The 23,831-nt window shown below is 38.8% G+C and overlaps 1 protein-coding gene across 3 annotated transcripts in view; it reads left to right on the top strand.

The window, feature by feature from the left end:
* polr3c (polymerase (RNA) III (DNA directed) polypeptide C) overlaps nucleotides 1-23,831 on the top strand; it is a 74,363-nt gene that overhangs the window by 8,031 nt on the left and 42,501 nt on the right. For all 3 annotated transcript variants that reach the window (XM_039763274.1, XM_039763284.1, XM_039763293.1), the window contains exons 5-7: nucleotides 17,038-17,123; nucleotides 17,438-17,542; nucleotides 18,441-18,533. In XM_039763274.1, coding sequence (XP_039619208.1) covers nucleotides 17,038-17,123; nucleotides 17,438-17,542; nucleotides 18,441-18,533 — 284 coding nt within the window. The remainder of the gene's footprint in view (nucleotides 1-17,037; nucleotides 17,124-17,437; nucleotides 17,543-18,440; nucleotides 18,534-23,831) is intronic.

Below are 23,831 nucleotides of genomic sequence, written 5' to 3' on the forward strand. Positions count from 1 at the left end.
CAACTCACAACACAGCAAACCTGGGCATTGTTTTCTCACAGTGATGATGTCTCGCAGTGCCACCTTGTAGCATCCTCCGTCCTCAAGCACACGCGTTGCATAGTGTTAAGTATATCCCCGCCCTTTTAGTGCTAAAACACTATTTAGACAATCTCTCTCTACAGTTTCATTAAGCTGATCTGTCTCTAGGTCAGTTTCTGGCAACCTTTGTAGTGTTACACTGGACCTTGCGCTTGTAAATCTCAGATTTCTCAATTTTTTAGAGTGTGGACTTCCTGTCGCCATCATTTCAACCAATGCACAATAGAAGCATTAATACTACTCTGGCAACAGCTCCTTTGCAAATACAAGGTTATTTAGTACGACTAGAATGTCCATGCTTATTACCATGCTTAGCGTTCTTAGAATTTTATGTGGTCTACATTATAACCACTATAGTCTTATGCATTATGATTCCTTTCTGGCTGTACCCCCTACCCAAACATATTGTTATTTGCCTTTCTTAATGTGTGCTGTTTTAAAGGTATGTGTTTCACCATAGTCATTTCAAAACCTACATTTTCCTCACAAAGTAAGAAAGAAGCGAATATGGCTAATTTATTTGCTTCTTCATACCCTCCACCTTGATGGTTCCTGAAAAGTAATACACAGAACTAAGTTACTAAATGCAAAACTGTTAAAACCAAAGCCAATATTGAATTTTAATAAGACTTTCACTTGATTTTTTCCTTAGGTTTTCTCTGTAGATGGAGGTTCCTGGCTGTTATGCCAAAGAAAAATAATTAAAGCATGCTCATTTAAAAAAAAAAAAAATTGATAAAGCACAAGGCTTTTAGAATTGGAATGATGACTATATATCTGAAATGATAAGTTATGTAAAAGAAAAGTGACTAACTTAAGTTTATATAGAAGTTTTCTACAGTTTCTTCATTGTACGTGCCATTTTATATATAGTGCTTCTCATTCTACAGTAATTTCACATTACTTTTGCTTATAGTCATAGCCCCAGAGTTGATGGTACAGGTAATCATGAGATTGATAGTAACAAACAGGTGAAAGTATGTAGCTGGTTACTTAGAGTCCTGATTTTGTTTTAATGCAGATCAAGCAGTTTTGCAATACTAAGCATTTAAAAGTGAATTCTGACACCGTGTAGTGTGAAGGCTAGGGGGCGCCACAGAGGGGTCATACGTCATCTCCCTACAGCATCCTTTTTTGGCCCTCTTGAGGTTTCCAAATGGGCACCAATATCCAGGCCCACTGCCATCTACCATCCATGAGGAATAAACATTCCACAGAGACAGTCTTTCACTGTCCTTCCCTTTTGTCCCAGTCAGGGAAGGTAATACGAATATGTCTGGTTAGGACACCTGTCTGTCCACGTGGGGCTTCCCATCCAGGTAAGGAATCTTCTGCTCCTTTGCCCACTTAAAGGATCGAGACTCTCCTTCCAGGTACAGATCCATGCCTGCTTTATAGGGTGCATGAATGGGTTGTGTCCCATCAGAGTAAGCAAGAGCTTAGCTTGTGGTTACCAGCTTATGTTGAATGTCCTTGTAGGCACCCCTTTTGTCTGCAAACATGTCTGCTCAATGTGAACAAAGCTTGTGGTTACCAGATGAAAATTGGCCAAATGCTGGAAGAGCGGCAGAGTTGTTTCAATATTCAGTTTAGTGCCTTGGAATGAATGTGGCAGAGGGGCAGATGACTTTTTGAATTTCTGTCAAATCTTTTTTTTTCCCTCTACCTGTTCAACAACAGTATACTACATTTAGATGCACAAATCACTGTTGATCAAAATTGGTTTTGAGCATATGTGCAGGCCTGTAGAGAAAGGAGAACAACTTTTCCTTGACCTGACTTAAGACCTGTAACTTCTGTACTAAAGCAGTCTTCTGTGTTATAAAGAAAATGTACCTTGTTTATATTTAGTTTTGTGTTTAGTTAAGAATTGCCTGAATATTTTGTGGGAAGTGCCAAATACTCTGAGGCATTGTAAGTCCACAGTCTTTATGCCATGTCACGTTGTGTGTCTTTACCAGTTGTAGACTTAATTTATAGAATCGTAGCAACTTGGGGGCAGTCACGGTGTGCTTTAGTGACTGTCAGACGCTTAATCTGACATTTAGAGTGACTCACTCTAAATAGTCAAAAACTCACCCCAATGATTTACCTTAAATCACTGGGACAGGCTCTGTATATGAGAACTCGCAAACAATGAGTGCCAACCTGTAAATACAATGCATATAATGGAGCAATGAGTAATAAGGAGCACTGGTGTTTTACATACCACCAAAACAGTGGAAAAAAGAAAAAGGGCAGAGATTGCAGCTGAACTTGCTTTACCTGTCGACACTTCATGCACCACTAGCTCAATCAGGCAGCATGTTGTTGACTGTGTGAACACTAGCCCGACCACAGACAGACAGACACCGTCTTAAGTCCACCACACACGATTTATTTACACTATTTACAAGTAAAAGTCCCAAGCCCCGCACAGTACAAAGTGCTTCCAGCACCAAACACCTCTCTTGCGGAGCCTTCCAATGCTCCTCTTCGGGCTGCCTTCTCTCCACTCTCCCAAGCCTTCCTGCTGTGGCGGAAGTGCTGGCTGAGCAACCGGAAGCACTCCGGGTGACCCTGGAATACCTTCCGCCAGCACTTCCTGGTGTGGCAGGAGTGCTGGCTTCCAGGGCTTCAGCATCCAGAACCGGCCCCCTGGCGGTGGCCACGGGCCCCTATAGGATTGAGCTTCCCAGCTTGGTTCCCGTGACCCCCATAGAAACCATGGTGGCTGTCCTGTCCTGTCAGAGGCGCTATATAGGCGTTCTGCACCGTCTGTGTCCCTGTAGAGCAGCATGAGACTGACCCTGGCTCAGGGAGTAGGGCACCTAGACCCCTGGCACACAACAGCCGGCGTCTTACCTCCCCTCTTGTTCCTTTCACCCCTGCCACACTTTCGGACTTCACCACCACGTCTACTGTTGAAGGTATGGCTACTTGGTAGCCGGAATCGACCGATACCGGGCCTCCTTCACACGTCTCCCCGTCCCAATGAGCACAGTGGCCTCCATCATCCGTAAGTGGAAGAAGTTCGAAACCACCAGGACTCTTCCTAGTGCTGGCCGACCATCTAAACTGAGCAATCGGGGGAGAAGGGCCTTAGTCAGGGAGGTGACCAAGAACCCGATGGTCACTCTGTCAGAGCTCCAGAGGTCCTCTGTGTAGAGAGGAGAACCTTCCAGAAGGACAACCATCTCTGCAGCAATCTACCAATCAGGCCTGTCTGGTAGAGTGGCCAGATGGTAGCCACTCCTTAGTAAAAGGCACATGGCAGCCTGCCTGGAGTTTGCCAAAAGGCACCTGAAGGACTCTCAGACCAGGAGAAACAAAGTTCTCTGGTCTGATTAGACAAAGATTGAAGTCTTTGGTGTGAATGCCAGGCGTCACGTTTGGAGGAAACCAGGCACCGCTCATCATCAGGCCAATACCATCCCTACAGTGAAGCATGGTGGTGGCAGCATCATGCTGTGGAGATGTTTTGCAGCGGCAGGAACTGGGAGACTAGTCAGGATAAAGGAAAAGATGACTGCAGCACTGTACAGAGACATCCTGGATGAAAACCTGCTCCAGAGCACTCTTGACCTCAGACTGGGGTTCATCTTTCAGCAGGACAACGACCCTAAGCACACAGCCAAAATATCAAAAGAGTGGCTTCAGGACAACACTGTGAATGTCCTTGAGTGGCCCAGCCAGAGCCCAGACTTGAATCTGATTGAACATCTCTGGAGAGATCTTAAAATGGCTGTGCACCGATGCTTCCCATCCAACCTGATGGAGCTTGAGAGATGCTGCAAAGAGGAATGGGCGAAACTGGCCAAGGATAGATGTGCCAAGCTTGTGGCATCATATTCAAAAAGACTTGAGGCTGTAATTGATGCCAAAGGTGCATCGACAAAGTATTGAGCAAAGGCTGTGAATACTTATGTACATGTGATTTCTCAGTTTTTTATTTAAAATAAATTTACAAAAACCTCAAGTAAACTTTTTTCATGTTGTCATTATGAGGTGTTGTGTGTAGAATTCTGAGGAAAAAAATTGAATTTAATCCATTTTGGAATAAGGCTGTAACATAACGAAATGCGGAAAAAGTGATGTGCTGTGAATACTTTCTGGATGCACTGTATATATATATTTATATATGGAAAGGTATGTATTTGGGGATACCTCCCCTTAAAACAAACATAAAATATATATATATATATATATATATATACAAACATAAATATTATTTATGTTATAGTTATGTTTGTTTTAAGGGTAGGTGTCCCCAAATTCCTTTCCAGGAAAAGCTGCATATTTACATACAGAGGAAATTACTGCAGTGCTAATCCCCTGGGTTCATATTCAAGATCATTTAATTTAATTATTTTAAAGCTGTATTCAATGTGGCATCAGGTGTCCTGTTTCTTGTAGCTCCTTTAATATTTACAGCACTTAGATGGTATACTTTATTATGTTTTGAAGCTTCCAACATTTATTAAACACTATTTGCTTTTTGTGCATTTTTTTTACTCTTATTTTCTATTATATACAACAAATATCAATAATGAGGGATCTAAACTACCATGTGCAACGTTTTGAGTACAGGATGCAAAGATTAAATTAACACAAAGCAGTCAGTGTTTATAATGTCACTGAGCCTTTCTTGGGTCAGCATTGTGTTCACAGAAAGAGAAAGATCAATCTGAGACATAAAATTCTACTTTTGGTTCCTGGGACATTCCAAAAAAATTGAAGGAACAAAACATGAATCATCTTTATCATGGACCTTTTGTCTACTGGGAAACTTGGATAAGGCTCTCTTTGACTAATATCTGGTCACTGTCTGTTTTTGATTAAAAATTAAGTCCTTTTGAAGATCAGATTTTGTTTAGCTTGTATGGCTGATAAAGTTTATTTATTAATTTTACAGTTTGGAGAAGAGAACCAGAGTAGTCTCTGTATGACCCGAGTTTGATTTTTGGTTAGGATGCCTTTGTCTTTTGGATTTTTTTTTTAAATAGCCACTTTCATACTATTTCTTTTTTATAAAGTTAATAGAGAAGCTGTAGCCATCACCTTGGCTAATTTTCTTCACCAAGCGCTGATTTCGATTAATAAAGCAACTCGAGAGTTTAATTTTGGACCAGTCATATGGTACATTTAAAAAGAAAAAAGAATTTGCAAAATTTAGATATTTGGACAACAGAGATGTCACTTCACCAGGATTAACATTTATTGTTTTACCTCAGCTTCTCTTCTTTACACTTACTAACCACCATGACAACTCACAGCAGAGCATTATACAAAGAATTTAGGAAGATTTAGTGACTCGTTGTTTCTAATCCCCTAAGTGAACCTTTATAAGCCTGTGTGTTTAGACTTAGACTTAGATCCTTCCATGCTATGTGGCATATCGGGCAGCAACAGTTCTACAGCGGTTTTGTTCTGGGGCAATTGCTTCAGCGTCATCCCATGTGGTTGTTCAGTGCATTCACGTCTTGTTTGAAAGTTCTTCATGTAACTCTGTGGTGGGGGGAATCCTCATGGTTGTTTGTCTCTACCAAGGTTATTATAGTTAACGAAAACTAAAATCAAACTCAAACTACTATTAAATTTTTTTTTTGTAAACTGACATAAAATAATTAACAAAACCGAAATGAAAAACTAAAACTAAATGAAACTATTAAAGTAGCTGGAAAGACTAACTGAAATAAAATAATAATTTACAAAAAATATTTTTTGTTTTCATTTTTGAATGAATATTCTTGCCGTTAGCCTTTTAACTCTTATAACTTTTAACTCTAAAACTGAAAGTCAACCACCGCAAGCCGCCTGCACATATTCATCCAGTGCACGGCGGGTGTTCAGACAGCATTTGCGATGACAGAGCGAGCTCAATGCGGGCATGTAAAGCGTATGGAATAGAAAGCAACTTATATGCCACCTTTCTTTGCACTTGTTGTATATCAAGATATAATTCAAACACCTGAAATCAGAATGTGCTGGTCAACAAAAGCTTTACCGTAGGACAGAAAAATCGAGTGAGTAATGTTTCAGTTTATTTCTCAGGTGCCTGCCTGCTTTTTGTTGACAGTAATTCACCTGCCACTTCGCACACAAAGTATATGAAGTATAGAGAAAGTATAATCATAAAAAAAAAATTTACCTTGAGATTTTGATGAATCTTGACGTTTTAGGACTCCCTGAGTCCAAAAATAGTTTTTTGGAATTATGTGTGTGTGTGTAAACACGATAATTCAAAAGCGCAACGAGATAGATGAAATTTGGCTTCTGGTTGTTACACCAAAACTGTAGATCTGTATTAACTTTTGGGCCAAATCCATCAACTGGAAGTGATACTTGACCTGGGGCCTCATGTATAAGCGGTGCGTACGCACAGAAATGTTGCGTAAGAACTTTTCCACGTTCAAATCACGATGTATAAAACCTACACTTGCCGTAAAGCCACGCACTTTTCCACGGTACCTCATGCCTTGTCGTACGCAAGTTCTCCGCTCGGTTTTGCAAACTGGCGGCACCCAGCGTCAAACCAATGGTATTGTTCTTGTGTGATTACTCATTATTTTCATGACGCGGCTTTATAAATACACAGAAACTAACCGCATATTGTTTATTAGTGTAATGCATCTGATTGTAATTAACTGGTAACAATATAATGGTCCAGGGAACAGCCATAGTATTCCAAATACCATAACTGCTTTAGCGTTGTTACTCTCACTTCTTCTTCTTCTTCTTCTTCTTTCAGCTCCTCCCGTTAGGAGTTGCCACAGCGGATCATCTTTTTCCATATTACTCTCACTGCACGACTCGGAGTATTTATATCACTGTATCTGAGTGTGAATCACAGCAGCAGCTGATCGGAAAGAGAATTATCGGTATACAGCTTCAAGGACACGCTGTCTCAGCCACTGCAAAACGTTTTAAAGCCTTTCCTGTACAGACCTCGCGGTTCAGAAACAGTTTAATCCCAAGAACTTTAAATGCACTCAATCAATTGCTCCTTGTAGAACGGTTTGTACTTATAAGTACAATCACCACTGTAAACTTGCACTACAGTTATAATATCTCACAACCTGGCCACTTTATAAAGCGCGTATTTACATATGATGACGATATCATTTTTAAGGTGAAATGCAGCAAAATATGTTTGTTAAATTATACACATAAAACTTTAACTTCATTTAAATAATCTATATTCTTCACTGGGAGTGTCGTGAAGGATAGAATAATTAAACATGTACTACGAAGATATTTCAATGTTCTTTAAACGTTTTGAAGAATCGGCTAAGCTTACAGATGGCTTAACGCCTATTACAGAGCTGATTGTATGGCGATCGGTTACTTGGGGAAAGAAAAGCAAGGACTCTTGGCGCTACGCCAATATATATTGAATATAAAACAGAAAGAGAAAATAACAACACAGCTAAAAACGCAGTGACAAATTTCGCAAAAGATAAATGCTTGTCATGAGCACGAGGCTGCTGTGCAGTGTCCGCAACGGACGGGCCATCCACCGTGATAAGCTACCTTACTGACATTGGCGCGAAGGAGCCACCGATTCTTCCTCTGCCCAGTGCCACCACAAGCCTAGAGCCACCCCTGAGTACTGCTGCAATAAATTATTTCATCAAGTGAAACACATGTTTAATAATGTGCTTTAACTCCTATCATCATGAAAATGACATCACGTATACATCTCAGTATTTTAGTTATTCAGAGAGCTGTAATATCACGAATGTAATGGACTCTGTGTCCAGTTGGAGGAAGAGAGCCAGTTTAAGAAGCAAGTAGTGATTCACACACACAGAGCACATACAGTAGAAGATCAAATACAAAACAAAGCATTTAACATGCTACTTTAATTACGATGTGATTTGAGAAACTGGTTAATTAAACGATTTTAAGATGAAGTTTATAATGTTCTACTAAATGACAAACTAAACTACGTGATTAAAGTGGAAATGTCGAGATTGAAGTTGACATTTCATGCTTTTTCCCCACCGTGTGCCTTTTTTCTCTGTACCCTAATAAACTTTCATATGACACTCAGACAGTGGGCTTACAACTCTTCTTTTCACGGCAACTTCGATATGTGACTTCTTTTTTATTTCCGGCACTGTGCGATTTTGTGAATGTGAGCTTTCAAGTTTCTTCAACACGCTATGTCACTCGATCAACTTCATTTTGTTGATTATACCACGGTTTATTTGAACAAATAGTATGTTTTTCCTTTGCCTCCACTTGGTATTCGCTGAAATTCTTATATTTTCCCCGTGCTTTTCCCATTGTCTTTTCACAGAAGGCTGCACTTAAGGGCGATTTATATTGATTTGCATATTCAAAGAGGCGTAATTCTGGAGGATTTGGGCGTTACATAATGCGCGTGCGAAGTTAGTTTTCACGCTGATCGGGATTTATGTAACGGAAGAACGTTGAAGTTGAAGTACGCACAGATTCCTGCATCTGGATTTTTCTGTGCGTAAACACATTTCGGCTTTTGTGCTTACGCCATGTTATAGTGCGAGTTCTACGCACGACGTTATACATGAGGCCCCTGGAAATATACTCAATTTTTTTTTTTTTTTTATTCATGCAGCTGCAGAGTCCGATTTATTCAATTTTACATTTATAATAATTGTTCAATATATTATTAATTTGATTTGTTGTTGATGGTTCTTTAATGTACATAATATAATCATTGTCTTGCAGTTTACTCCTCAAATATCCATCCCCATATCTGAGTACACAAGAAAGTCTAGGGGAGACCACTGCTATTTTTTGAAAATTAAACGGCACTGATCAACAGACTGACAAGGTCATTATACAAGATCAGCATATTCATCCTGACCAATCACTTTTGCTTTAAAAACGTCATTTAACAACAAAGTGATACAAACCTTGTAAAATTCCCGAGTTGTCAATGTCTCTACTGAAATACAGGTAGGTGGTAGAAGAAATTCTGGCAAATGGTGAAAAGCTAAACATACTAACACGTTTTTGTACTTGTGCTATATTTAATAACTAGCAAAATACCCGCGCTTCACGCTATCTATCTATCTATCTATCTATCTATCTATCTATCGATATATATATATATATGCCAGCAACACTCATGATAATGACAAAACAATTACATTAACAGTCAAGTTACGTTATTTTTTTAAAATTTTTCCTTTTCTTTTTCATTACTTCTTTAACACACTACTTCTCCACTGCGAAGCGCGGGTATTTTGCTATCTATACTAATAAAAGGCAAAGCCCTCACTGACTGACTCACTCACTCATCACTAATTCTCCAACTTCCCATGTAGGTAGAAAGCTGAAATTTGGCAGGCTTATTCCTTACAGCTTACTTACAAAAGTTAAGCAGGTTTCATTTCGAAATTCTACACGTAACGGTCAACAATGTCTGCCATATTGAACTTTCTTATTCATGGCCCCATCTTCACGAAATTTGGTAGGTGGCTTCCCTGTGCTAACCGAAACCAATGTACATACTTATTTCGGTGGTTTGACGCCACTGTCAGCCGCAATATTGAACTTTCCAACGTCACTAATTCTCCAACCTTCTGTGTAGGTAGAAGGCTGAAATTTGGTACTTATTTCGGTGGTATGATGCCACTGTCAGCCGCCATATTGAACTTTTAACGGAAACCGATGTCCGTACTTATTTCGTTGGTATGACACCACTGTCAGCCGCCATATTGAACTTTCCAATGTCACTAATTCTCCAACTTCCCGTGTAGGTAGAAGGCTGAAATTTGGCAGGCTCATTCCTTACAGCTTACTTACAAAAGTTTAGCAGGTTTCATTTTGAAATTCTACGCATAACGGTCATAACGGTCAACAACGTCCGCCATGTTGAACTTTCTTATTTACGGCCCCATCTTCACGAAATTTGGTAGGTGGCTTCCCTGAGCTGGGAAGCTTGGGTCCCGCATCCCAACGCCTCCCACGTTGTTGGCTGCCTACCTATATAAGACCGTCCGTCGCTCGGGTCTCTACATTCCCTTCCTTGCTTCGCCACGGGATTCACGTCTCCCTACTGATAACTACAGCCTTTTTGTTTAATCCACGGCTTCTCCGCTGTTTTATTGTTTGTTTATTACAATTATAGTTATTGTATAGGTATTTTACACTTACTTTACATTTCTCAGGTACCCATTTCCTTTATCATTCCAACCCCCATTACCATGTCTATTGAGGTGATCACTATCGATCAAAGAACTGTCACTTACCGAGTGGTTTCCATGCCCGGAGATGGCACCTATCCTTTTCCATTCTCTTTGTTACATATTGCACGGCCATATCAGGCTCACTCTTGATATCCGGAGGAACATTGTGTCTTATGTATTGAATGACTGGGACAGGTTCAAGGTGTGGGCTGATGACGGTACAGGAGATAATTATACTACACAGGAGCACTAGAAGAGTGAAATGCTTAAGCCCTTCACCTATGGTTATGCATGTGAGTTGATGGCTGCCGCTGAATTGTTAGGTTGTCGCTTTCAAGTGTACCGAAATGGCCAAATATTTTACACCTTTCGACAACCGCGAATGCCTCTTAAACATCTTAGATTCACAGGGGACGATTTCAGTAGTGGACACTTTGATGTTTATGAATGTTTAAACTCTCAAAAGCTGGATGTGATTTTATCCATGAAACCGGTTGTGTGCTTACAACGCTTGACAGATGCCGAATGTCACTTCAACACAACAAATCCTGCAAATACTGTCATCATTGAAACAAACCATGAAACTGAAACCGATTAAAGAGTAAGCTCAGCGCACAGCTTGGTCATGTTACAACTGGAGGGCCGAACTGACAACATGGTATACAAAGAGATCCTTAACAAATAATTATTGGCATATTTTCCCTCAGTTTAAAAAGGTTTAATTTTCTTCTTAATAAAAATTTTAATGCAGTACTTCGCCGCTGCAAAGCGCAGGTATTTTGATAGTCTATACTAATAAAAGGCAAAGCCCTCACTGACTGACTGACTGACTGTCTGACTCACTCATCACTAATTCTCCAACTTCCCGTGTAGGTAGAAGGCTGAAATTTGGCAGGCTCATTCCTTACAGCTTATTTACAAAAGAAGCAGGTTTCATTTCGAAATTCTACGCATAATGGTCATAACTGGAACCTATTTACGTACATATATATAGCCATAGCCTGCAGCTTGGTCGCTGTGTGAGGCGGAGTTGCGTCCCTCATCGTCACGCCTCCCACGTAATTGGGTGCCTGCCCATATAAGGCCGTCCGTCAGCAGCAATCCAATAAACACGCTTCCGCTAAATATTCGCCGGTGAAGGACTGTGCTTATGCAAACAAAGATGAGATGGTCAGGGATAGACTAGTGTTTGACACAAACTCAGCAAAAGTGCGAGAGAAACTTTTAAGTGCCGGGTCTTAGCTAACATTAAATAAAACCGTGGACATTGCAAGATCGCATGAGAGAGCACAAGCACAGCTGAGAACCTTCGATGCATGTACTCCGAGCGGCTCACATGAACTGACCGTGAACGCAGTATGCCGAGAACAAGCAAGAGCTCCAAAGAGCGCTGAACAAAAAACACATTACACAATTGAGAAGGCAGCAAAAGAATATGAAGCGAGTGACGCATACAAGCATATTCATAAGTGCAGCTACTGCGGAAACAAAGCACAGTGTAAACCTTAAGTTTAAATTAAGTTCATAGACACGCTGCCCCTGGCGTTTGTCATGCCTATGACGAATACGATATTCGCGAGATACAAGTTTAATGAAAAGACGCAGGGTATAAACGAGACTTTTGATCACTTTGTAACGGAGTTAAAATTGCTGGTGAAGGACTGTGCTTATGCAAACAAAGATGAGATGGTCAGGGATAGAATAGTGTTTGGCACAAACTCGGCAAAAGTGCGAGAGAAACTTTTAAGTGCCGGGTCTGAGCTAACATTAAATAAAGCCTGGACATCGCAAGATCGCACCAGATAGCAGAAGCACAGCTGAGAACCTTCGATGCATGTACTCCGAGTGGCTCACGTGAACTGACTTTGCAGGAATGGGAAAGGTAAACCCATGCATGCAATGAGTGATGTCTCAGATAAAGAGGAAGACAAGCTGCTTATTGATGCAGTAGGAAAGGAACAAGCCTTTGTAGACATATCAATAGGAAAGCAAGGTGTAAAACTTGAGTTTAAATTACGTTCATAGACACGCTGCTGCTAAATAATCGCAGGGAAATCCACAACTTAATACCGGGAATGCCTCTTAAACATCTTAGATTCACGAGTACCGATTTGGGCAGTGATCACTTCGATGAATGAAACCTGTTATCTTTACAACGGTTGACAACGAAAATGAGATGGTCAGGGATATACTAGACAAACACGGAATGTAACTTGAACACAGCACATCCTCCAAATATGAACCTGATTGAAAGAAATAATGATTATCAAATCCTTGATGACAGCAGCACTCATAACAGTCACAAAACAATTACATTGACAATCATGTTAAGTTATTTTTAAAATGTTTCCTTTTCTTTTTCATAACTTCTTTAACACACTACTTCTCCGCTGCGAAGCGCGGGTATTTTGCTAGTTAGTGATAAATGAGTCAGTCAGTCAGTGAGTGAGTGAGGGGTTTGCCTTTTATTAGTATAGATTTCTTTTTTAGTTAATATTCACAGCTCAAAATACCTGATATTGTGAAAATAATCCAGTAGCAGAATTATGTTTTAAAATATATGTCCCCATTTTTGCAATGTTTTTCTCTCTCTCTCTCTCTCAAAATAGATAGTTGAAATCATCATATTCATTTTATTCTTAACATCAGCCATATCATACCTATTGCATACCAGGGATTTTTCCTGCCTTGCATCCAAACCTGCTTGGGTAGGCTTCAGGTTTCCTGTGATCGTGCTCTGGATAAACAGGTTTAGATAATGTATACAGTATATTGTTCTTAATCTCAGATGCTGTCTCTGTCATTTTGTATCTGTCCATACTCTGCTCAATATGGGTTTACTGCTCTTATGCATGGGCTATTCATGTCTCACTGACCCTAACCTTCGCACTACATACTTGTTTTTCTTTGTTTCCTTCAATACAGCTAGGTGGGGTCTGCACACTGATTCAAGCGTAAGACCCCTGTTCTTCCTAAGCCCCTGTGATTTTGATATAACACCTGTCAGAACACAGTAGATTCTGTTTTCTGATTTTTTGATATCTTTTCAGTCATTATAGCACATTTTGGAACAGAATGTGTGCTGTAGACAATTAGAGTGAAAAAACCCTCACCCCTATTCACCTAAATTTCATTACAGATTGGTGCATTCTGGGCAATAAAAGGAATAGAAAAATAGAGCCAACAGTCAGTGCAGATTTGTTCAGCACAAATGACAAAAAAAATATTTTAAAAATTACAAAACTGTGTAAAATTGTTCATATTCAGTACCTGGTGTTGATTATCCTTGTTTTTATCAAACGAAAACAAAACCAAATAATAAACTGTGTCAAGTAGTGTAGTAAGCTTCAACTAACATTAAACTCATATTATATCCAAACCCATTAAGTGTACAGTTCTGTGTCATAGTAACTCCATAGTAGCTCTTAAACCATACCATAATTACTAAAACAAAAACTGAAACTAATATACTGTATATAAAAATAAAATAGAAATGTCTTTGTACAATAAAAACAAAACTAAAGCTAAAAATACATGATTAAGGAAAACTAAACTGAATTTTCAAGTAAGGTCAGAAAAAATATAGAAATAAAGACTAATATAAAAAGGCAAAACTATAATAACCTTGGTCCCTACGGATCCGATTGTCCTCCATCTGAAGAATGTGGCCAGCCAGTCAGAGTCTTCAGTATGCAACGATGTTCTGGAGTGTGCATGAGCCATTCCTTCGAAGTACCTCTTCTTTGGTGATGTGGTCAAAATATCAGATTCCTATGATCTGCCGGAGTCAACTTTGTTGAATGATGTCGAGCTTCTTGTTGATGTTCGCTGACGCCTTCCAGGTCTCGCTGACGTAGATCGCTGTAGGGACCACAATGGAGGTGAACAAATGGAGCTGGATCCTCCACAGTATGGACAATGAGGACCAGATCTTATTCATCCTGTGGAAAATGGCTATCACCTTCCTGTTGCAGCATTTGAAATCTGCCTCCGCATCTCCATTCTGACAGATCACACATTGCCCAATTAAATGAACCTCTCCACTTCCTCCAATTACCGTGGTTCAACTACAGTTAAGCAGCTATGGTATTTGGAATAGTTTGGCCATTCCGTGCACCATTATATTGTTACAGAATGATTTAAATCAAATTATTTAAATTTGAAAACGATATGCAATTAATTTCGGTGTATTTGATAAATTGTACATCACAGGTACAAATCTGAAAAAGAGGGAGACTACACAGACACGGTACCACTGCTTTGACACTGGGTGCCTCCAGTTTGCAAAACTGAGCAGAAACTTTCATACGCACAGTGTGTGGCTGGCGTGAAAATGTGAGGTGCTTTACACCAAGTTTAGTTTTTATACATTTCAAAGTGCCCATGGAAACAGGCATGTTTTTGTGCATGCGCACTGTTTATACATAAGTCACCAAGACTATCTTGGTTGTACCAGAGGTTGCCTGCCCCAATGCATGCTCCTGCTCTCACATGACATAGTCGAAGGCGAGGAGGAAGCGAAGCGGGGATAGGATGCAGCCTTGTCTGACCCCCCTGTAGTGATCTTGAGGTCTTAACACAGCAACTCGATCGTAGATACAGGTTTTTGAAGATGTTAATAAAGATTGCTGGTACGCCATACAGGTGCAGGATCTGCCAAAGAGACTCTTGGTGAACATTCTCAAACACTTTTTTGAAATTGATGAAGTTGATGACCATTGGGTGCTAATACACAATGCAGTGTTCTATGATGTTCCATAAGGTGAAGATTTGCTTGCTGTCGGACTTCCTGCTGTGGAAGCCGGCTTGTTCCTCTGTCAGGCATTGGTCGAGGGCACTTCATAGCAGTTAAAGGCACGGAGAGGAGGGTAATGTCCCTGTAGTCAGTGTATTCTGAGATGTTTTCTTTCTTGGAAATCATGAGAATGACACCTCTTTGCCATTCCTTTGGAACTGTACCACTTCACCAGCACTTGTTGTACAGCAATCTCAATTCTTCAGATATGGCTTGGTTTTAGGATCTCAGCAGGTATTTCATCCAAGCCAGCTGCCTTGTTGTTCTTGAGGCTACTGATTGCGACTTTACTTCTTTGATGATGATCTCGCCAGTATTTACCTGGAGCTCATGTTAAGCGTTCTCTTCATTAAAGTTGTATGTGGTGGTCAGGTCTGGCTGGTTGAGGGTTTCCTAGAAATGTTCGATCCACCTTTTGTTCTGCTTTTCTTTGCTGGCTGTCTAAGAGCTTCCCATTCTTGTCCTTGATAGGCATACTGGAACAGTTCATTGATGATGAAGTTGTTTCAGTAAGCCTCTTCTTATGTTTCAGCACCTTTCTGCTCAAGTCATTTCTTCTTGTCTTTCTGGCAGCTTTTCTTTACCAGCTGGCCAAGCTCTGTGTATCTTCGACACATTTCTTCAGCTTAATTTGCTTCTTTGGCCTGTTTCCATTTTAGCATTGCGACCTTCCTTTCATTGATCAGCTTCCACGATCTATCTTGGATCCACTGCTCCTTTCATTTTCCTCTGCATCTCCAAATGGTGAGGTGAACTCCATGATGGTTCCATGAGATTGTTCCAGAGGTATTCCACGACATCCTCAAGAGGGCCAAAGCAGTTGCACAATTACAGAGCAAAGGTGTTGGTGATTGCAGGATCCTTGAGCTTCTCCATTTCAAACGGTCTTTTTGGTATTGGCTTCCTTTTGTTTCGGAGCTTAAGTTTGATATCCGCCCTTACTAGATAATGATTCAGTCCAACATCCACCCTTCTGTAGAACCTTACTTTGTGTAGTGATGATCTCCCTTTCTGACTAATGCAAATGAAATCAATCTTATTGAAGGTGCGCTCGTCTGATGAGCACTGTGTCTTCTTGTGGATTTGTTAATGGTTGGAAGTATGTGTTCCCAGCACACAGTTCATTGTGTTCACAGAAAGACACCAGTCTCTTGCCATTGTCACTGAGCTGAGATGAGGGCGCGTGGTCTCCAATTACATTGTCTAGTTCTTGTCGGTCGCCACCCAGTTGGACATCAAAGTTTCTAATCAAGAATTTCTGGTCATGGTTTGGAATGCTGTCAAAGACAATCTTTTTGTTAATATGTATGAAAATCTTAACAGACTAAATACCTGTGTTGTAGTAATAGTGCTATATATCTTGTGTCTTTGTTATAATATTGTTAATATGTCTCACAAAAAGTGTATTCTGGGTTACTCCTGTGGAGTTTGTATACATTTGTTTGTGTGACAATTTCACTGGGGATCTGTGTGCTTAAGTGGGCACTGTGATAAACTGGTACGCTTTAGCCCAGTACTGCTACGATTGCTTCTGTGTTCTATTTTTCTCAGAGATGTAACCAATTTGAAACTATTAAATTATGATTTTTTTATGGAATAGAATTCAGAATATGATTTTGAGTTAGATGTATGTGTTTAAAAAATTGATGACTAGTTTTCAAATATGTGAAAGTCAAAGTGAAAGCATTTTAGTCTGTTCCATAAAAATGAGTATTACCTCATATTTAATTAAATGCTGCAATATAGGAATTAAGTTATCTTTATGTGTATTTATCATTGTGTCTCTGTGTTTGAGAACTCCATGCTTTTATGCAAGGCTACTCAATGTTGTCCTGTAGGTTACATGTATTCATGTACTGTATGTGTAGGGCTTGAGTGTTTTGTACCTTTTTAAGGCAAAAAAAATCTTTTTCATATATAAAACAGTGTTGTTTGAAAACAACTATGGTGAGGTCCATTGAACTGTTTGTCATTGTGGTGTGTTTTTATGCTGTGGTGCAGGTCGTGGCAAACGTAGTAGATCGTCTGATGAGAATGATAATGACCACAAAGTGAAAAAGCCAAGGTTGAATTCTACAAATAAAGAAGTAAGTATTTTAATGTCCTGTATCTTACTTGGAAGAATTTTGAAATTGGTTGAACACACTTTGTTATACCCAATATGTGAAAACTTGTTTTATAGTTTAAGGGAGATAAAACTTAACAGACTATTTGTTCAAGTATTGTTATGTACATTAGACATTCTTCTACGCCACTGACTTTTTGAAACACTTAAAATTTACTGACTTCATAGAGAAAAAGCACACAGTAAATAACATTGAAGATGACCTGATTACTTTTTATTATCTTTCATGTACTGTGTGAACATTTACCATATTTTACCATATCTTTACACTTTTAGACTCCAGAGGATGATGGAATTTACTGGAAAGTAAATTTTGAGCGGTTTCACCAATACTTTAGAGACCAAGCTATTATTACCGCTGTGGCCAATAAGTTAGACCAGGTGAGTTTTAATGTATCATTTTGCTTAAACGTTGAAATTTTGATTGTAGATATTAGTGTGTTTATGGAAATATGACCAATGTAATTGCTTCTTTACTTGGAACAGTTTGATAAAAACTAGCAAAGTATGTGTCAAGCAATAACAACAAAAACATAATGCAGTTAAAGGATTTTAAATGGTATAACTTTGGTTGTACTGGTGTGGACATTTTCATGATTTCTGCTTTTCGTGACAGCCACCTTTGCTGTTCAGTTGTTTGTGCCAAGCTGGCACATTGCTCCCATAACCTGAGAACTGGACTTTTGAGTGGAACATCTGTCTGCACTTATTTTAATTTACTTTAATTCTCAGGTACAAAATGCTATTTCTTTAATATTGGCGTTACAATGTTGAATCGTACCTGATACCGATCTTACCAAAATGCTTTCTTTTTAATCCTGTGGTGATACCTTCTGCCTGATACATACAAATAATGCACAGGCACAATGAACTTAATCAATATATATTGATCATATGGCAATAATGTGGGTAACCTTTCCATCAAAATTAGTAAAACATGTTTGAGGTGTTTTTGGAAGAGTCTGAACCATTTGCATAAAAAACTAATTTGAATGTTTATATGGTATAGGAAACTCCTGTGTTGTTTGTAGTGCCTTGCTAAAAATCCTTGAATGTTGTGGAACAGTGCTGATGGTGTGGTGTTTTTTTGAATAAGTCAGTTGAAGATTGTATAAGGCAATCTTCATTTCTGTAGAGACAGAGCTCTACAGTCTGTGATTCTATGAGAGAAATTCTAGGCAGGAAATATTGATAACACATAGACTAAATTATGATGTTATTGTTCTGGATTTAGATGCCTCTTAATTGTTTAATGTGTTTATATTATTTATTCTGTAAGACAAGTAGCGAGATTGTCAGGACAATGCTCAGAATGAGTGAAGTGACAACACCACCCAATGCTGCCCATACACAGCCTCTTTCTTCAAATGAGGTGAGTATTTCATGTCTGATAGATCATGAAGTATACATCTAGAGATGGTTGTTTAGATTTTTTTCTCAAAATGTGATATACAGAAGAAAAAATGATCCTTTATGCCCCCCTGCTTATGCAAACCGCTGTTGTTTAATCCATGTCTATGACTCTGTCTGTGGTTGCCATCTTTCCTTTCCAACCAATGTTAGAAGCTAAACTTTGCTTCTTTTCTTTTACCTTTTTAGATTTTAAGTGCTTAATTGCATCAGTATTATTAAGATATAAATAAAGCTATCAGTGGATTTGTTAGTTTGGTACATTAACCCTTGATATAATAAATCAACTGCTGAAACAAAATAAAATAAAAATGTTAAAAAAGTAAACTAAACTAAGGATCAAATAACGGCAACTTAAGTAACATGTTTTCTTTGCCATTTCAAAGCAAATTAATATGTATTCTTGTAAGAATGTCATGTATTACAAAATTAGAACAAGAACCTCACCAATAGCTTAAACATAGCTTCTAATTAACAAATTGAATACTAAAACAGCACTTACAGTTAAACATTTTAGAACCATTGGCATAAACAACTAAGACAAAATCTAATCACTATCATACACCAAACTCAAAGAGCATAAAAAAAGACAAAAACTTATTAATAATGGAGTGGAGCAAATAGTGGAGGCATTGTCACTTTCAGATTATTGCTTCTTACGAAAGTAAAATGTTCGCACTCTTTGTTTACAGCTTCACCAAACTCAGAATGTCAGTACGTCCTGAATGACACTTTCTTTGACAAGTTTGAAAATACACTACTCTTATTTTATAAGTGGCAAAGTGTCAAACGTTATTGCTCCTTAATGTAAATGAAATGCAGACATATTTTCATTGGGAAAAGACCATTCTATATACTTACAAGTAACTACCACTAATTACTTTTTTAATTAAAAGAAATGACTATAGACATTTTAGGAAAAATACATCTCTGGAGAACTTCGAACAGAAGAGTATAAATTTATTGTGTGGTCTGATACCAAATGAAGCATCTCTGTGCTTTTCGCTGCCCTCACGTGGCTGAATATAATAGAATGAGTCATAGTCTCTTCAGAAGTGCTGAGTTTTTATGGGTACTACCAATTTTTAACAACACCTACAGTTTTGTTTAGGAGGATGGACAACTAGCAACCCTTTATTGTAATGGTGCATATATGAGCAAGGCATGAATGCGGACTAATAAAGAACAATGCAAGGCAGACAGATGTGGTGATTTTTCTGATTTCATATAGGGCACTGGCAGCTAATAAGTTGAAGTTACAAACTGCATTAAACAGCAATTTAAAATTCATAGGAAATTAAGTTCATGTTATTGTGCTTGTGGCCGATAAAATTATATGCAATAAATGCACAACTTAAAAAATTGGCAGAGGTAAGGACTTAATGTGAGTATCTTATTATTTTAGAACAGTGTTTAACAATATTTTTTCGTTGACAGGAGTAATTTTGGACATCACTTATGTACTGTTAGTAATTCTTCTGCATGTATTTTGTAAAAGAAAAACAATTAAAACCATGATAAATAACATAACAAGCATGCTGCTATCAGCAGTAATCTGCAATCTCTGCAAACTGCCACTAAGACTTTTGTGACTATTAAATACAAAATAACATTGCTGTGTTGTCCAGTTTTTTTTCTCTATTTTTTTCCATCACTGTCAAATTAACTGAGCTGAGGTTACATTTTTCTGGGACTTACATTAATTACTTTAAGTTTTTCCTTGGGTTGTCTGTAAATAATGAAGAGTTTGTCAGTCAGTCAGAGATTTGTGTGTGTGTATGTACATATATATATATATATATATATATATATATATATATATATATATATATATATATATATATATATATATATATATATATATACCAGAATACCAGCAGCGAAGTGTGTTAAAGAAGTTATGAAAAGAAAAGGAAACATTGTTTTGTCATTGTCATGAGTGTTGCTGGCATATATATATATATATATATATATATATATATACACACACATACATATATATACATATAAATATATATACACACACACACATATATACACACATACATATCTACATATATACTGTATATACACATATATATATACAAATCTACATATATATATTAGGGGTGGGACTCGATTAAAAAAATGTATCCAATTAGAGGCTGTGTAAGAATTAATCTTGATTAATCGTATGTAATCGTACACGTAAATTTGCCCCAAATCGCAAATGTTTTTTAATTTAAAAGGGTTTTAGTGGGCTGACAGAATCAAATAATAGACATGGACATGAATATTGTAAACTCAAGCTGTTTTAATTTCTGGAAAAAAAAATTCTTTTAAACTGCATTTCAATTCAAAACAGAAACAAAAATATCATCCCTGGTAAAAATTGGGCAGACTTAAAAATAAAGTGGTAGTTTAAGTACTTTAAGTACATTTTCAGAATGGTATTGTCTTTAAATAATAATAACCAAAATTTCAACATAAAGTGCAGTTTGTCTTCTTAAAAAAATAAGTCAGAAACATAAAAGGTAATTTGACCAACTTAATCTTTAAACTCTGAGTAACCTCAGCCAAAATTATTTTGTACATTAGGCTAAAACAGTGTGATCATTGAACATTTTGTAATTAGATGTAATTAGAATTACTAACGGTCACGGAAGTCCAATGATCCCCAGTAAGAGCCACAAAGTCTGCTTTCTGTAATGCATCTAATTTTGCTTGCTTTTCAGTGTGCACAAAACCATGCTTTTATCAAGGCTTCGCTCGGGTAGTCTTTTGAAATGAAATTTTGCTCCAATCAGCCGTAGGAACGCGCTTTATTCCGACTCTGACATTTTTTTTTCTAGCTGTGATGTGTGCATCAGTGTAATCGATGTGCCAGGAAATCATGCATTGACAAAAGTTCCCCTTTGCTTGGAATTGAAAGTGTGATTAAATGCGTTATTTTTTAGCAGCTATGGAGTACATGCATCGAAGCTTCTCAGCTGTGCTTGTGCTAAGAAAAGTAAACATTTTAAAAACAACGTAACATGATTCTGTGTTAACCGCATATTTTTTCATACGTCCCAAACCAAGGAGATGCGAGGGTAAAATGAATCGAAGCGTGACATACTCAGTGCATCCCTCTCGGAATCGAACCTCGGATGTCAGCGCTAGAGGCGAAGCCTCTACAATTGCGCCATGGCGTGTGGCTGGTCTATTTGAGAGTATGTAGATCGGGTTATATATATATATATATATATATATATATATATATATATATATATATATATATATATATATATATATATATATATATATATATATATATATATATATATATATATATATATATATATATATATATATATATATATATATATATATATATATATATATATATATATATATATATATATATATATATATATATATATATATATAAACTGCTCAAAAAATTAAAGGAACACTTTGAAAACACATCAGATCTCAATGGGAAAAGAAATCCTCCTGGATATCTATACTGATATAGACTGGGTAATGTGTTAGGAACGAAAGGATGCCACATCGTTTGATGGAAATGAAAATGATCAACCTACAGAGCCCTGAATTCAAAGACGCCCCAAAATCAGAGTGAAAAATTATGTGGCAGGCTAGTCCATTTTGCCAAAATTTAATTGCAGCAACTCAAAATTGTAGGCAGCACTTTGTATGGCCCCTGTGTTCTTGTATACATGCCTGACAACATCGGTGCATGCTTCTAATGAGATGACAGATGGTGTTGTGGGGATCTCCTCCCAGATCTGGACCAGGGCATCACTGAGCTCCTGGACAGTCTGAGGTGCAACCTGGTGGCATTGGATGGACCAAAACATAATGTCCCAGAGGTGTTCTATTGGATTTAGGTCAGGAAAGTGTGGTGGCCAGTCAATGGTATCAATTCCTTCATCCTCCAGGAACTGCCTGCATACTCTCACCACATGAGGCCAGGAATTGTCGTGCACCAGGAGCCACTGTACCAGCATAGGGTCTGACAATGGGTCCAAGGATTTCATCCTGATACCTAATGGCAGCCAAGGTGCCTTTGTCAAGCCTGTAGCGGTCTGTGTGACCCTCCATGGATATGCCTCCCCAGACAATCATTAACCCACCACCAAACTGCTCATGCTGAATGATGTTACAGGCAGCATAATGTTCTCCATGGCTTCTCCAGACCCTTTCACTTCTGTCACGTGCTCAGGGTGAACCTGCTCTCATCTGTAAAAGCACAGGGCACCAGTGGTGCATCTGCCAATTCTGGTATTCTATGGCGAATGCCAATCGAGCTGCATGCTGCTGGGCAGTGAGCTCAGGGCCCATTAGAGGACATGGGGCCCTTGGGTCACCCTCATGAAGTCTTTCTGGTTGTTTGGTCAGAGACATTCACACCAGTGGCCTGCTGGAGGTCATTTTGTAGGGCTCTGGCAGTGCTCATCCTGTTCCTCCTGCCCAAAGGAGCAGATACTGGTCCTGCTGATGGGTTATGGACCTTCTATGGCCCTCTCCAGCTCTCCTAGAGTAACTGCTTGTCTCCTAGAATCTCCTCCATGCCCTTGAGACTGTGCAGGAGACACAGCAAACCTTCTGGCAATGACACGTATTGATGTGCCATCCTGGAGAAGTTGGACTACCTGTGCAACCTCTGTAGGGTCCAGGTATCGCCTCATGCTACCAGTAGTGACACTGACTGTAGCCAAATGCAAAACTAGTGAAGAAACAGTCAGAAAAGATGAGGAGGGAAAATGTCAGTGGCCTCCACCTGTTAAACCATTCCTGTTTTGGGGTCATCTCATTGTTGCCCCTCTAGTGCATCTGTTGTTAATTTCATTAACACCACAGCAGCTGAAACTGATTAACAACCCCTCTGCTACTTAACTGACCAGATTAATATCCCATAAGTTTCATTGACTTTATGCTATACTCTGATTAAAAAGTGTTCCTTTAATTCTTTTGAGCATATATATATGTGTATGTATATATATATATATATATATATATATATATATATATATATATATATATATTGTGGTCCCCGGCCGGGGCTCCAGCTTGTGCCTCCTCCAGACCGCGAGGGGGCTTCCGTCCTGGTTCTGTTGGGAGCCACGGGTCAAGGGGCATCAAGCCCTACCCTGTAGGGGCCCGTGGTCACCGCCAGGCGGCGCCCGATGCGGTTTATCCCAGACGGTCCTCGGCTGGGGCTGGAGCCCGGCCGGTGCAGCTTTGGAGGACCAGAGGAGGGCGAGTGCCTCCTCCAGAC

Source organism: Polypterus senegalus, chromosome 1 (genome assembly GCF_016835505.1).
Source record: "Polypterus senegalus isolate Bchr_013 chromosome 1, ASM1683550v1, whole genome shotgun sequence".
Classification (NCBI taxonomy): domain Eukaryota; kingdom Metazoa; phylum Chordata; class Cladistia; order Polypteriformes; family Polypteridae; genus Polypterus; species Polypterus senegalus.